The 13,001-nt window shown below is 51.7% G+C and overlaps 2 protein-coding genes across 2 annotated transcripts in view; one reads left to right on the plus strand and one right to left on the minus strand.

Moving 5' to 3' along the window:
- The first annotated feature begins 765 nt into the window (after window positions 1-765).
- On the plus strand, window positions 766-8,327 carry LOC135811345 (elongator complex protein 2-like). Its single transcript, XM_065324573.1, has 5 exons — window positions 766-3,178; window positions 4,155-4,320; window positions 4,708-4,854; window positions 6,637-6,732; window positions 7,174-8,327. The coding sequence occupies exons 1-5, from the start codon at window positions 994-996 to the stop codon at window positions 7,325-7,327; spliced, it is 2,748 nt and encodes a 915-aa protein (XP_065180645.1). The 5' UTR covers window positions 766-993; the 3' UTR covers window positions 7,328-8,327.
- A 1,175-nt stretch (window positions 8,328-9,502) lies between these two features.
- LOC135811346 (E3 ubiquitin-protein ligase MGRN1-like) overlaps window positions 9,503-13,001 on the minus strand; it is a 19,808-nt gene continuing 16,309 nt past the window's right edge. Inside the window, exon 13 of the mRNA XM_065324574.1 lies at window positions 9,503-11,660. Coding sequence (XP_065180646.1) covers window positions 11,123-11,660 — 538 coding nt within the window. The 3' untranslated portion in view covers window positions 9,503-11,122. The remainder of the gene's footprint in view (window positions 11,661-13,001) is intronic.

Below are 13,001 nucleotides of genomic sequence, written 5' to 3' on the forward strand. Positions count from 1 at the left end.
ACAACTGTCAGTAATCTTGGTAGTACACTACTAGTAGAAGGAAGGAAACTACCAGGCCAGGGTCGGGGATTTCTGATTCACTTCCACGCTTCAGTTGACGCCACTTCTGCTTTGGAGTTCAGTTTCGAAGTGCCCATGCCATAGCAGCTGCCACTCTCTTGAGTCTTTTCCCGAGCACCAGAGGAGGTGTTCATTATCCAGTGTCACTACGACGCTACTGTACTGTAGAGCACTGCCGCTGGGCACTGCCACTGGGTCACAGAGTAGTCTGTAGACTGGACGAAGAGTGTGGCACTGGCAAGTGAAGTGGCATTGGGCCATGGGCTCTAAAACTTAGTAAAAGAACTGAAGTAAATGCGCAGAGATAGCAGACTAAACACATTGCGGTTTCGCCGCATTCGTGGGCGCGATTTGCTGGGACGTGCGCGCATCGACGCGCGCGCGACGTGCGCGTGCGGAGTCTATCGCACTGCGGTACGAGTACTGCCACTGCAGTGCCTGGTCACGTCGCACAAGACTTGTACTTTTTTGTGGTAAAGATGATACAGCAAAGAAGCACACTGCACTTTCGAATTATTTCGCCTGACGTCATTACGTCATTCACTTCTGAAGTACGTATGCTGTACTACTACTACTAGCCTAGACTACGGGTAGTACTAGGTCACGTGCGCACGGCGCACTCAACGATCGTCATTCCTCACCGGTAATAATTTTTTTTTTCCATTTCCAGATTTCACTTTTCAACGAAATGCTGGACGAGTAAAAATTACCAGAACCATTGTCAGAAGAGAGTTTGGGAGCTTATCATGTTGCTTTGTTTTTACTGCTGCGTAGGTACATGCCTCTTTGCTCTTCCCCTGTGCGGATTAGTGGCCTATGAACGTCTTTCTATTGCATTTGGCCTATCAGTGTGTCGCGTATCCGGTGATGATTGAGTGAAGCAAGCCGCTGTTCACGTATTGAAGCTATTTTTGAAGACTGTAACATTGCAGGATGGCAACTGCTGGGGAGGACTCCTCAAGCGTATCATTGGATTATGTGAGCACTGGCTGTAGCTGCTCTCCTCACTCGTGTGCCTGGGCAGCTGATGGCCTCGTGGCGTTCGCCTCCAACAGGACCGTGTCGATCTACTCCCCGTCCAGCGAGGATCACAAACGTGTCGTTTGCACGCTGCGAGGTCACACAGACCGTGTGAACTGCGTGGCGTGGTTCACACCCAGTGCAGCCAGCGTTGGACTTGCCGGCGGCGGCAGCAGCAGCGGCGAGGCGGAACACCAAGATGGCGCCTGCTGCTCTGAGCTGGTGTCTGGCTCCGTGGACAGGACTGTGATCGTGTGGCGTATCAAGCGAACTCACCGTGCTGATGACGGCGAGAGTCTGTGTGTAGAAATGGTACAGAGCCAGGTGCTGTCGCATCACTCGGACGTGGTCGTCAGCGTGGCAACGTGCAGTGTGAACGGTACCGAGTGGATTGCATCGTCCAGTGCAGACAGCACGGTGTGTATGTGGAAGCGCAGCGGCGGTGGTGGTGGGCGCGAGCAGCGGTACGAGTTTGTTCAGTCGTTGACGTGCGGACGTCGTAGCTTCGTCCTGGATGTATCATTTGGTCTGCTGCCGGTGACCGGGTCACCATTGCTGGCATGCGCGGCCGAGGACATGCACATACACCTGTGGGCGTTGCAAGCAGCAGCTGCTCCTGCTGCTGGTGGTGATGAGTGGCGTCTGGTGCAGCACCTCGCTGGCCATGAAGACTGGGTGCGAACGGTGGAGTTTGCTCAGCGCGACCGCAGCAGCAGCAGCGGCGAAGGCACACCGACGACTGGCGATTTGCTGCTGGCGTCCGGTGCTCAGGATAGCTACGTACGTGTGTGGCGCATCGTCAGCGACGATCCAATCACCGATGCAGCTGCGATGACGGCGGTATCGGACGGCGGTAACGTGGTTCCGGAGATCCGCTTGCGCGAGAACAGCTTCTCGGTCGGCGTGCATAGGTTTTCGGCCACTCTCGACGCCATCCTGTCGGGCCACGAGCACTGGATATACGGCGTGACCTGGCAGCCGGCGGTGATCAGCAATGACGATAGGGGTACTGTTGAGCAGCCGCTGTGCTTGCTGTCGGCGTCCATGGACAAGACGCTGATGGTGTGGCGTTTCGATCACGACGCGTCGGTCTGGCTGGACGAGTCGCGCATGGGCGACATCGGCGGCAACACTCTGGGCTTCTACGGCGCCGCGTTCAGCCCGTGCGGACAGTGGATTATCGGACACGGTTACCAAGGCGCCTTTCACCTGTGGCGCTACGCGGCCGAGGCGCGCACCTGGCAGCCGCGCGTCGTCGCCAGTGGGCACTTTGGTCCCGTCCTGGACCTGGCCTGGTCGCCCGACGGCTGTCTCCTGTCGGTCAGCAAGGATCAGACGTGCCGCCTTCACGCCGAGTGGAATCGCCCGGCTCTTACGCCACCGGCCTCCTCCACCACCACTGGCACACTGGCGTCGTCTTGGCACGAGGTTGCGCGCCCGCAGATCCACGGTTACGACCTCCAGTGCCTGGCTATGACCGCGCCGTTCCAGTACGCGTGCGGCGCCGACGAGAAGGTCATACGCGTGTTTGACGCCTCGGCGCTCTTTCTCCGTAACCTGTCCAGCATCGGCGGGCGTGAGGTGAGTAGCAGCAGCCAAGCCGCCGCGCTACCTCTGGGTGCCACCGTACCAGCACTGGGCCTGTCCAACAAGGCAGTCTACGGTGATTCCGACGCCAAGGGTAAACGCGCCGACGAGGAAAGCGAGCAGTTTGGCGCGGCCGACGTGAACCGCTTGCCGGCGTTTTCGGCCACCGAGCTGTGCAGTCCGCCGTATGAGGAAGACCTGCTGCAGAACACGCTCTGGCCGGAGACGCAGAAGCTCTACGGCCACGGCTACGAGCTGTTTGCGCTGGCGTCCGACGGCCGCCACTACCTGGCCTCGGCGTGCAAGGCCAGCAAGGCCCAGCATGCCGCCGTGTTGCTATGGGATACGCAGTCGTCGGCGGCGTCATCATCGTGGAAACTCTGCGGCACGCTGACCTATCACGGTCTGACCGTCACGCAGCTCTGCTTCTCCAACAGTGGCGAGTGGCTGCTGGCCGTGTCACGTGACAGGACATGGTCGCTATGGAGATGGGACGAGACCTCGAGCGGCGGTGAGCCTCTGGATTGTATGGGGGTTATCTTGTGTTGTAAAAGCATAGGGTGCCCACCCAGTATAGCATCCACTTCTACAATGTAGTACAATCAGACTTTGCTTATCCGGTCCTCTTTTATCCGGATCCCTCGCCATCTGGAAGAAAATCGATGGTTACCGATTTACAGCATATGTCATGCATACCTACAGTCTGTATGTTTGATTATCCGGTTCTCTCGCCTATCCGGATATTTGTTGTGGAAAACGGATGTGCGATGTCTGACTGTACCCGTACACAGTCACCATTTTGAATAACGACCGTCGATCGGGCATTGGAACAGCTTCTTTTGTTGTTGTTGTTGTGAGGGTGAAAGCTTGCAGTCGCGGGTGGTCACTATGTCTGTAGATTGTGTTGTTATTCACGAGTTGTCTGTGCCGCCGGTATGCGCCTGAGTGCAGTCTACTTTGCGATATTATACTAATCATTGCAGATTTTCAGATTGCTCGCACGCTATCCCCAGTTGCACGTAGTTCAGAACGTACCTGATACACGCGATGTGAGTGTTCGCCGTCGGACACCCCATATGCAGAGTTGCACACACTTGGGGGAATATTATGCTCTTGGTGCCGATATGCGCTTGAGTACAGTGTGCTGTACAATATACATGTACCATATTTCCTCAATAATTATTAGTCGCACTCGACTCTAAGTCGCACCCCCATTTCCTCCACGTCTTTGCGAATGCTTTTTTTTTTTTCGTGGCCCTCCAGCAAAGCGATCGTATAATTGCTTTGTGCGTGTTTTGTGGGCATGTGTTTGGTGTGTGTCTGTGTGAATGCGCGTGCATGTATGCGTGTGTGTGTGGGGGGGGGGGGGGTCGTGTGTATGTGTGTATGCTTATCTGCTTGTATTTTGTATGTGTAAGTGTACATGTATGTGTGTAACTGTGTATTCATAGCTATGCATATGTTTGTCTGTGCTTGCACATGCTCAGCTCCGTTCACCTTGGCCGCCGCGACTCAGAAGCAGTCGTCCGTGCACCAGCGCATCATTTGGAGCTGCAGCTGGTCGCCGGATGATCGTGTGTTTGCTACTGCCTCACGTGACAAGAAGGTGGCACTGTGGAGCAACGATGCCACGCTGCTTCAGCAGGACACCAGGTCAGTTTCAGCAGCGCTCTCTCTTTATCTCTCTCTTCCTCTGTCTCCTTTTGTGTCTCATTCTGTTGTTTCCTGTCTCTCTCTCCCTCTCTTTCTCTCTCTCTCTCTCTTTATCTCTCTCTCTCTCTCCCTCCCTCTCTCTCTCTCCCTCCCTCTCTCTCTCTCTCTCTCTCTCTCTCTCTCTCTCTCTCTCTCTCTCTCTCTCTCTCTCTTCCTCTCTCTCCTTTTGTGTCTCATTCTGTTGTTTCCTGTCTCTCTCTCTCTCTCTCTCTCTCTCTCTCTCTCTCTCTCTCTCTCTCTCTCTCTCTTCCTCTCTCTCCTTTTGTGTCTCATTCTGTTGTTTCCTGTCTCTCTCTCTCTCTCTTACACACATACATGTGCACTCAGGATGGAGGCAAAGGCTCTTCCACCGTACCACGACTGTGGCCAGGGCTGGGGTGTTGCCTCAGCATTGCTGGAGCTCTCCGACTCAGCCACAGCCGTTCGGTTTGCACCCTTGATAGCTGGCGCATCTACTTCAACAGCTGATGCAAAGTAAGTCATATACAAGGGTGTACCATGTGAAGTTCATCCATCGTCCGTAGAGGGCTCAATTTGCCGCAGGCAAAGAGCGGAATACAAACAGCAACTGCTTGTTCTTCTGTCTGTATAAAAGTGTGTATGTTGAGGGGGGGGGGGGGCTGAGGATATTAGGGACCTTTCGCATTTGCTACGAATCGAATGTGAAACCAAAGTTTCATTCGGCTCGTAATCGTTTCGTTGAAAGCAGATTCAGGTTTCGCAAGTCGTCATGCAAATGTGCGTGGCAACTACGAATACGGCCGGTAGGTTGGCGTACGGCCGGGTGTGTTCACACACACGTGCATGGATCATGGAATCAAGGGAAAAAATGTGTACCTGGCCAAATAAATGTGTACCTGACGGATTCGGAGGGCGCCACGAATGAAGAGGCTTCCATTCGTGAAAACGAGCTCTCCGCAGTGATTCTGACGAATCTTCGAACCCAGGTGACGAATCAGCATTCGTTTCGTATCCGTACGAGTGGTGCGAAAGGTCCCTATTATCAGTACAGTAGAAGCTGTTCTGTCCGGGCGCCTTGGGACTGAAAGGTGTCGGTGTGTCAGAATCTTCTCACCCTCTGCAGTACACTACAATCTACACCCATACTGGTAACTGTGTTCAGTTCTATGTTATCTTTTAGACGTTAGCAGTGTCTCCTCTAGGATTTCAAAACAACCGGGTACACGTGTACCTGGCACAGCTCTTACAGCCGGGACAGATCCGGGTATGTTCGAGTGCGGCTATTGCATGCATCAGGGAGCCGTTTAACATTTTAGGACTCTCTGATGTTATGTATTCCCAACCGGGTCACTTGGTGACCCGGTGTTCTTTTTCCAAACGGGTCCAAGTGCTCCCCAACCGGGTCGCTGACCCGATTAACCTGGCTCTGGAGCAGACGCTGGATAGTTACACTGGTTATGCCTAAATTAGCCGAAACAGTGGGGGCTGTCTCCATCACTAGTATGTATACAGTCAACTTGGCTCATAATGACTGCGGATATAACGACAATAGGTGATATGCCAAATAACCCGCAACTAGACTTGAGAGGGCATCGCACACAAGTTGCATACAAATTGTACTACAATGTGTACACGATAGACCCTGAGCTCTGCAGGAATGCAAGTCACAGGTAACCGTACAACTTTGAACTTTGTATGCAACTACTCTGCAATGCCCTCTCAAGTCTAGTTGCACGTTATTTGGCATATCATCTATTCGCGAATAACAACAGAATTTTCATGCCCAGAGCAAAGTTCCATCCAACTGTAACACATATAATGGGACTTCGGGTATAACGACACTTCGCGAATAAGGACACTTTTTGATACCCCGCCGAGTGTCGTTATAAGCAAAGTTGACTGTAGGCACTTCACTCCTTGACGTTGGTCAGCAGCACTCTTGGTAGAGCTTGCTCAGCACTTGTTAGCTTTATGCATCACTTGCAGCAGAGGGGTGTTGGACACGCTTTATGCATCACTTGCAGCAGAGGGGTGTCGGACACGCTTTATGCATCACTTGCAGCAGAGGGGTGTCGGACACGCTACAGTCACTGCAGTATTGGCCATAGCATTTTCGCGCTCTCTTCCTGTGTGTGTCTCTGTCTGTCTGTCTGTCCCTCTCTCTCTCTCTCTCTCTCTCTCTCTCTCTCTCTCTCTCTCTCTCTCTTTCTTTCTTTCTTTCTTTCTTTCTTACACACATTCACTCACTCTCTACCCCTGCATGTCCTTTTTTGTCTTCTGCTCTTTCTGACATAGGTACACATTAGCGATTGGTCAGGAGGACGGTGCTGTGCTTCTGGCATCATGGTGTGTCTCAACTCAGTGGAGTGTAGTGCATCGTGTCACACACAGGTACAGACTAGGCTATTGACTAGAACATTAGCTAGAACTAGAACGACGTTACTTGGACTTTTGTTGGAAGTAGGCACACAGTATTCTGCCCCGAGTGGTGTTGTATTGCCTTGGAACTACCGCTGGCATGTCTTTTCTACCAGGAGTCGTCGGTCCCCTACTGGAGTTATGGTCAGAACGGCCAAAGCCCGTGCTATGCCTTCAAACGAAAGTTCATTAATTTTTATGTGATGATATCATTCATTTATTTGGCACTCATTACATCTGTGTGATGATGTCATCCACTGGCCTATGACTAAATACGAAGGATATTCGATGATCTAGAAAAGCGATCCTGTCGGCTTTTCTATTATTGTGTTCACCTGTATTTTGCGTAGTCTCTATAGACAGAGCTTGGTCAAAGTCATTCATTTCATTTTTTTTCTCGTGTGTGTCCCACAGTCATTGCCCCGTACAAACAGTGCATCGGCTCAGCTGGCGTCCGGCCGACAGTGGTCAAACTGAGAAGCGACGCCATCACCAGCAGCTTGCAGTTGCCAGCGGCGACCATTCCGTCCGTATCCTGGCGTTCCCCAACTGCCTCTTTGCTTCGTAGGACAGCAACGACGACGACGACGGGAGAGGAAAGCAATGTTTGTCGAACTCACGGTGGGATCTAGCAACCAGGTTGTGTGTGTTATGGTCAATGTGCCTGTGCCAGCCTGCCCACTAGCACTGACTGTGGTCATCACAATCCCATGGACTCGTGTTTCCCGTGGACTGGCGGTGATTCAGCCGACGTGTCTCAGACTCACGGCGTTGCCCGTCTCTAACTGGGTGTGAGGTCAACAGCTAGCCATGTAGCATCGATCACACTGCTGCGCAGTGTTTCGGTGCACCGCTAGTGCTGGTGAGCTTTCATCTGCTGCCGTTCCCGGTCTGTGCGTAAAATGCCGCGGGGACGCACTTGTTCCATTGCCCTCCGAAACAACGGCCGGATGGTATGCCAGAATTTGTTTGTCTCTCGCACCTGCGCTGCCCGACAGCATGCACGCAGTTGCCACTGGCTTAGTGCGCGCGCGTTCCAAGCGACTGCAATTACGTGGACTATGCTGTGTGTGTATGTGATGTGGCGTATTTAGTGCGGCAACTGAGCGTGCACGCTTCTAGCTCCCTGACTCAACCCAGCTGGCTTGCTTTTACCTCGCTTGCTGGTTTCCACCAACCATGGCCATTGAGCAGGATACTTTGCACCTGTTTATTTGCTGCCCAGCAGCAGCAGCACCGCCAGCAGCAGCACCACCAGCAGCAGCAGGATTCCCATTACTTAGCTGGCGCTTGCTAGACACTGGCAGTGTGCCATGGCGGGTCTTGCTCTCATTTGGGATTTCAATACAGCTCGGGGACTGGAGCTTGCTGGGCTCTCTAATTTTGTTGATATAGCTGAGCTATTGGCCCGGTGTTGAGTTCCTGTGGCGATGTCATGTCCACCCTGGTGTATACGTAACTGTTCGCTCTCTGCCAGCCAGATTATTTTTATTCTCCAATCTCTAGGTCTAGCGGGCATACAATTTCCTAATTTCTTGTTCAATTGTAACGACACTCTCTGTTTCCTCCGTGGTCTGTACCATGCTGCTAGCTGGTCATCATAGGCCATGTCTGCCTGGCAATTGAACGCCTTCGCAGTATGGAGACCCTGTGCGCATGTGTGCGCGCGTGTGTACCTGTTACCGTTTGTAAGAGATTTCGCAATGCGTGCACACGTGTAGAGGGAGGGGTGTCGCCGTGTCGTCATCTACGTGGTGGGGAGGTGTATTTTTTTATACCTGTACGAGGTGATTCGTAATTTTTTAACATTGAGTCATTTCTTAACAAATCGGTAAAATATCTCATTGCAAGCACCTGCAAAAAGTCACGTCAAATTTCTTTTTGCCATTGCCATTGCCAATGTTCTGTCAAGTTCGCCTCCAAAATTGAGACTGATATCCCTTCAGGAAGTGACATTGCCAGAGCTTTCAGTCTGTATGTGCGCGATGTTTACGGTAAAATAGAGTATAAGAGAGTCATAGCCGCTGGTTTCAACCTCGAGTGACAACATATTTAGCTGAATAGGAAGCATAATTATGATAGCTACATACTGGAAACGACGCCTGGGAAGGAGGAATGTCGGTGTGTTGGCCCTAGTAATGGCCAAACATTGGCAATCACTGAATTTGCTAACAGATGTTGATCACAATTACACATGAAATCAGGGTGATACACCTGTTGCTATGTAAGCTTGAATGGCTTGTATTTGGATGAACATGATCTTGATCCAGTCTTGCTGGACCATCCTGGAGACGTAGGGTCTCCTTCTATTGAAAACTGACTTGAAATTGTGCTGCTCAGGCCTATTTTACCATAATGTTAAGAAATGACCACAACAAATAATATGCGGAAAAATTGCCATTTTTCAACTGCCACCTGCTTCCCAACACCAAGGATTATGTGAATGAGAATCCCAACATTGCAATCCAAGGACATCAGTATTACATTTTTAGAGGACGAAATGGAAAGATTCACACCTCGAACCCTACGGAAGGCTATTTTACTTTCGTGTTAAATAATGACGAATCACCTCGTACACTTTTCTCCTGCATTATCGTTCAAGGGAGGCCCTCCTGCGGATGATAAAGAGTCCTCTACCGCCCAACTCAGTCATTGAGAGGTTGAATAACGAGCCCACCTGCAGTAGTGGAACGTTGATACCCCCCCCCCCCCCACACACACACAGTCATATTGCACACCGAAACACAGTTGAGGACACCGCGTTAGGAGACTACGTATCGAGTGAATAGTACAAGTACCAAAATCAAAATTAATCATGTGTGTTTCACATACAACTGAACCGGACTGGCCACTGAAAACACAAATGCAGGGGCGAGGCAGCATAATACCAAAAAGCTTGCTGCAAAATACACGAGAACGAGGACAACAAATAGAACACAGGTGCCAGTTTAACATGACGGTTTAGAAAAGACAAAGTCGATAAAATCAAAGCCAGTGTTAGTCCGTTGTGTTTTTACCCTGATGTCAGACGTGTAGTACGTGTATGGCGGTGGGTGAAAAATAGATAGATATAATGCTGCTGTGAACGCGCTGCGCTGCTGCTGCTGTGCAAGAGCGGAACTTCAAATACCATGAATACACATGAATCATTATGATGAGGATAAAAGAGTGTTTATAAGCCGAGAAAAGTACATGATCATGGCATGCGGGCTATTGGAAAAAAAAACCCTTACCCGTTACTCGTTTCATTTTTACGACTGAAAACATTGGCGTGGAGGCGAGGTCAGAAACGCGAGCGGGACGGGGGAGAAGGAGGGAGGCACATCAACATCAGCGTGTTTGTAAAACACACACACACACACACACACACACACACGGAGAAAAAAACTTTGACTCACAGGTCAATGCAGAGGTAACCTAACAGAGAAAGACAAGCTAAAGGACGACTTTCGACTACAAGGTATTTCGAAGGCATTTCGAAATCTACGAGAGAACTAAATAAAATTAATAACAACCTACAAGCTACACATGCGCCTACTACATGCAGCGGTGAACACTTGAACACACAACAAGAACCCACTGCTAACTAATTGATGAGAAGAGTAGTAAAATATATAGGCAGAAGAGAAGAATCTACATGTATGGCAATTTTGTTTAAGAAACCAATCGGAACTTGGCTTGGCTGGAAAAGAGGAGTCGAGGGCCACATGCACTGACGTGACCACGCTCAGTGTGACTCCGGTCACAACATGATCACCTGATGCAGTTGCTGCTGCTGCACAGCAGTTAGTAGTCAGCAGGTGAGAAACATAGGTCTGAGTACAGTGTGCAGTTGACTCGTATGTACGTATGTACACGTGAGGGCATGTGTGTGCACGCACGAACGGTGTGTGTGTGTGTGTGTGTTGTGTTTGTTTATTTGTTTGTTTGTGTGTTCATGAGCCCGCAAGCGATTCGAACCGTACAAGTATGGAGAGGAGAGAAGGGCTACGTTACGGGCTAATGTACAGTGGGATATGCATGTATTCCAGCGGGCAATATACACAGGCAACACTTACAACGCGCTCAACAACAACAACAGGACATCATCAACAAGAACACATGCAGAGATCTCACGCAGAACGGAGTGCAAAGCGCCCGATTGCATTGCACGCAATACGAAACCAAACCCGTGAAGTGCCATTTGAGCAAGACACGCAGCGGACAACGCTAGTGTGCTCGCAGCTAGGCAAACAGCAAACGTCACAACACGTGCCGGTGCACACACACACACACACACACACACACACACACACACACACACACACACACACACACACACACACACACACACACACACACACGCGTACAAAGCACACGCACGTCACACTTCTACCGAGATGGATTCGACCCACTTCACTCTGCTGTCGTCGCGACTACCATCGTCGGCATCCTGGTATGACTCTTCATCGTCAGAGTCATAACCACCAGCTGTGGTGCTGTTACTCTCCGACAATTCCACCTCCACGGGATCACTTACGCCAGTTATGGTGTATGAAGACATGACAATAGGATAGCTCGGAGAGCGCGGCAGTGTCGGCGCGGGAGTTACCGTGGATTCGTTCTTGTCGTCGTCTCCGTCGTCGTCGTCGTCGTCGTCCACCATACCGGGTAGACTGATGGGTGTGGACGCACACACTGGTGCGCTGACTGTGCGATGCACTGGTGAGCAGCTACCGGTGGTGGCAGAGCTGGTCCCGTCGCCACTGGATACTCCCTCGGTGAGAAGCGCCACTGGTGGAATGTCGGACAGTGCCGCCGCCGCTCCTGTTGCTGATGCGGGTTGTGGTAGAACAGCCGCAGCAGCAGCAGAAGTGCTTTCGGCGTCTTCGGCGTGTGAGGATATCATGGCCGGGATCATCCTACACCCAGCACAACACACAGTCAATAATGTATGGTATTAGTCATAGGGCCAGAAACAACAACATTGCATGTGCAAATGTGTCCGCACACACACACACGCACGTGTGCGCACGCACGCACACACACACAGACGCACACACACACACACCTTTGACCTTTGACGCCCCATCTCCAGTGGAGATGATAGGCTACTGAGTTGGGCAGTACTTGATGTGACGCTTCAAATCGCCACTTCTCCTAAACGCTCTGCCGCATGCGTAGTGAAAGTCCTTCGGTGCCGGGGGAGGAAGACGATGTTGATGGACCCGCCTGCGCCATTCCGGGCGATCTTGCGCGAGCCGATACCACTCGGACTCCGGAATATCCAGCGAGCGCAGATCACCGACAATCGTGTCTCGCCAACGCTTCTTTGGCCCATGCCGTAGTCTGGTTGCCTCGAGCTCCCCAAACAACACTTGTTGAGGAATCCGTGCCGCGTCCATACGGGCAACATGACCCAGCCAACGCAGACGATACTCACGCAGGAGAGTGCCAATGTCTTCAGGAAGACGCGCTCTCTGGGCTAGATCAGCAGTAGTAAGATGACGGGAGTGCTGATCGCTCCTTGAGACTCCCAAGATGGAACGGACGCATGAGCGATGAAACAGATTCAGGCGATTCATCTGTCGGGCCTTTATGGGCCAAGCCTCTGCTCCATAGAAGAAGGTAGGGAGGACAATGGCCTTGTAGACAAGACGCTTAGACTTGATGGATAGGCCGCTACACCCGAAGATTGGCTTTTGGAAAGCGCCAAAAGCACGAGAGGCCTTGGCAAGGCGGGAGGGGAGGTGAGCTCCTTGTCCAGAGCACTGTCTGCACTCAGGACACTGCCAAGATAGGTAAAGATGTCCACAACCTCCACGCTTCCTCCATCCTGAAGATCAATGGAAGGCGGCGGGTCAGAGCAGTTCACCGCCATGGCCTTGGTCTTCTGGACGCTCACAGTTAGACCCCAACTCGAAGCACAGGACACAAACTCGTTTGTCATCGTCTGCAGGTGGCTCAAAGAGGTGGTGTAGAGAGCCGCATCATCAGCAAACTGGGACTCCGTGACGTCAGTGGAGGCCAGCCGAGACTTGGCGGTCCGATCCCCAACAAGCTTCCTGCCGACACGGTAACGGACCCGTACACCCGGAACAGAAGACTGGCGATGCCACGAAGAGACCATTGCAGAGAAATATAGAATTAAGAGCGTAGGCACACACACACACACACACACACACACACACACACACACACACACACACACACACACAGACACACACACACAGACACACACAGACACACAGACACACACAGAC

Source organism: Sycon ciliatum, chromosome 3 (assembly GCF_964019385.1).
Source record: "Sycon ciliatum chromosome 3, ocSycCili1.1, whole genome shotgun sequence".
Taxonomy (NCBI): Eukaryota; Metazoa; Porifera; class Calcarea; order Leucosolenida; family Sycettidae; genus Sycon; species Sycon ciliatum.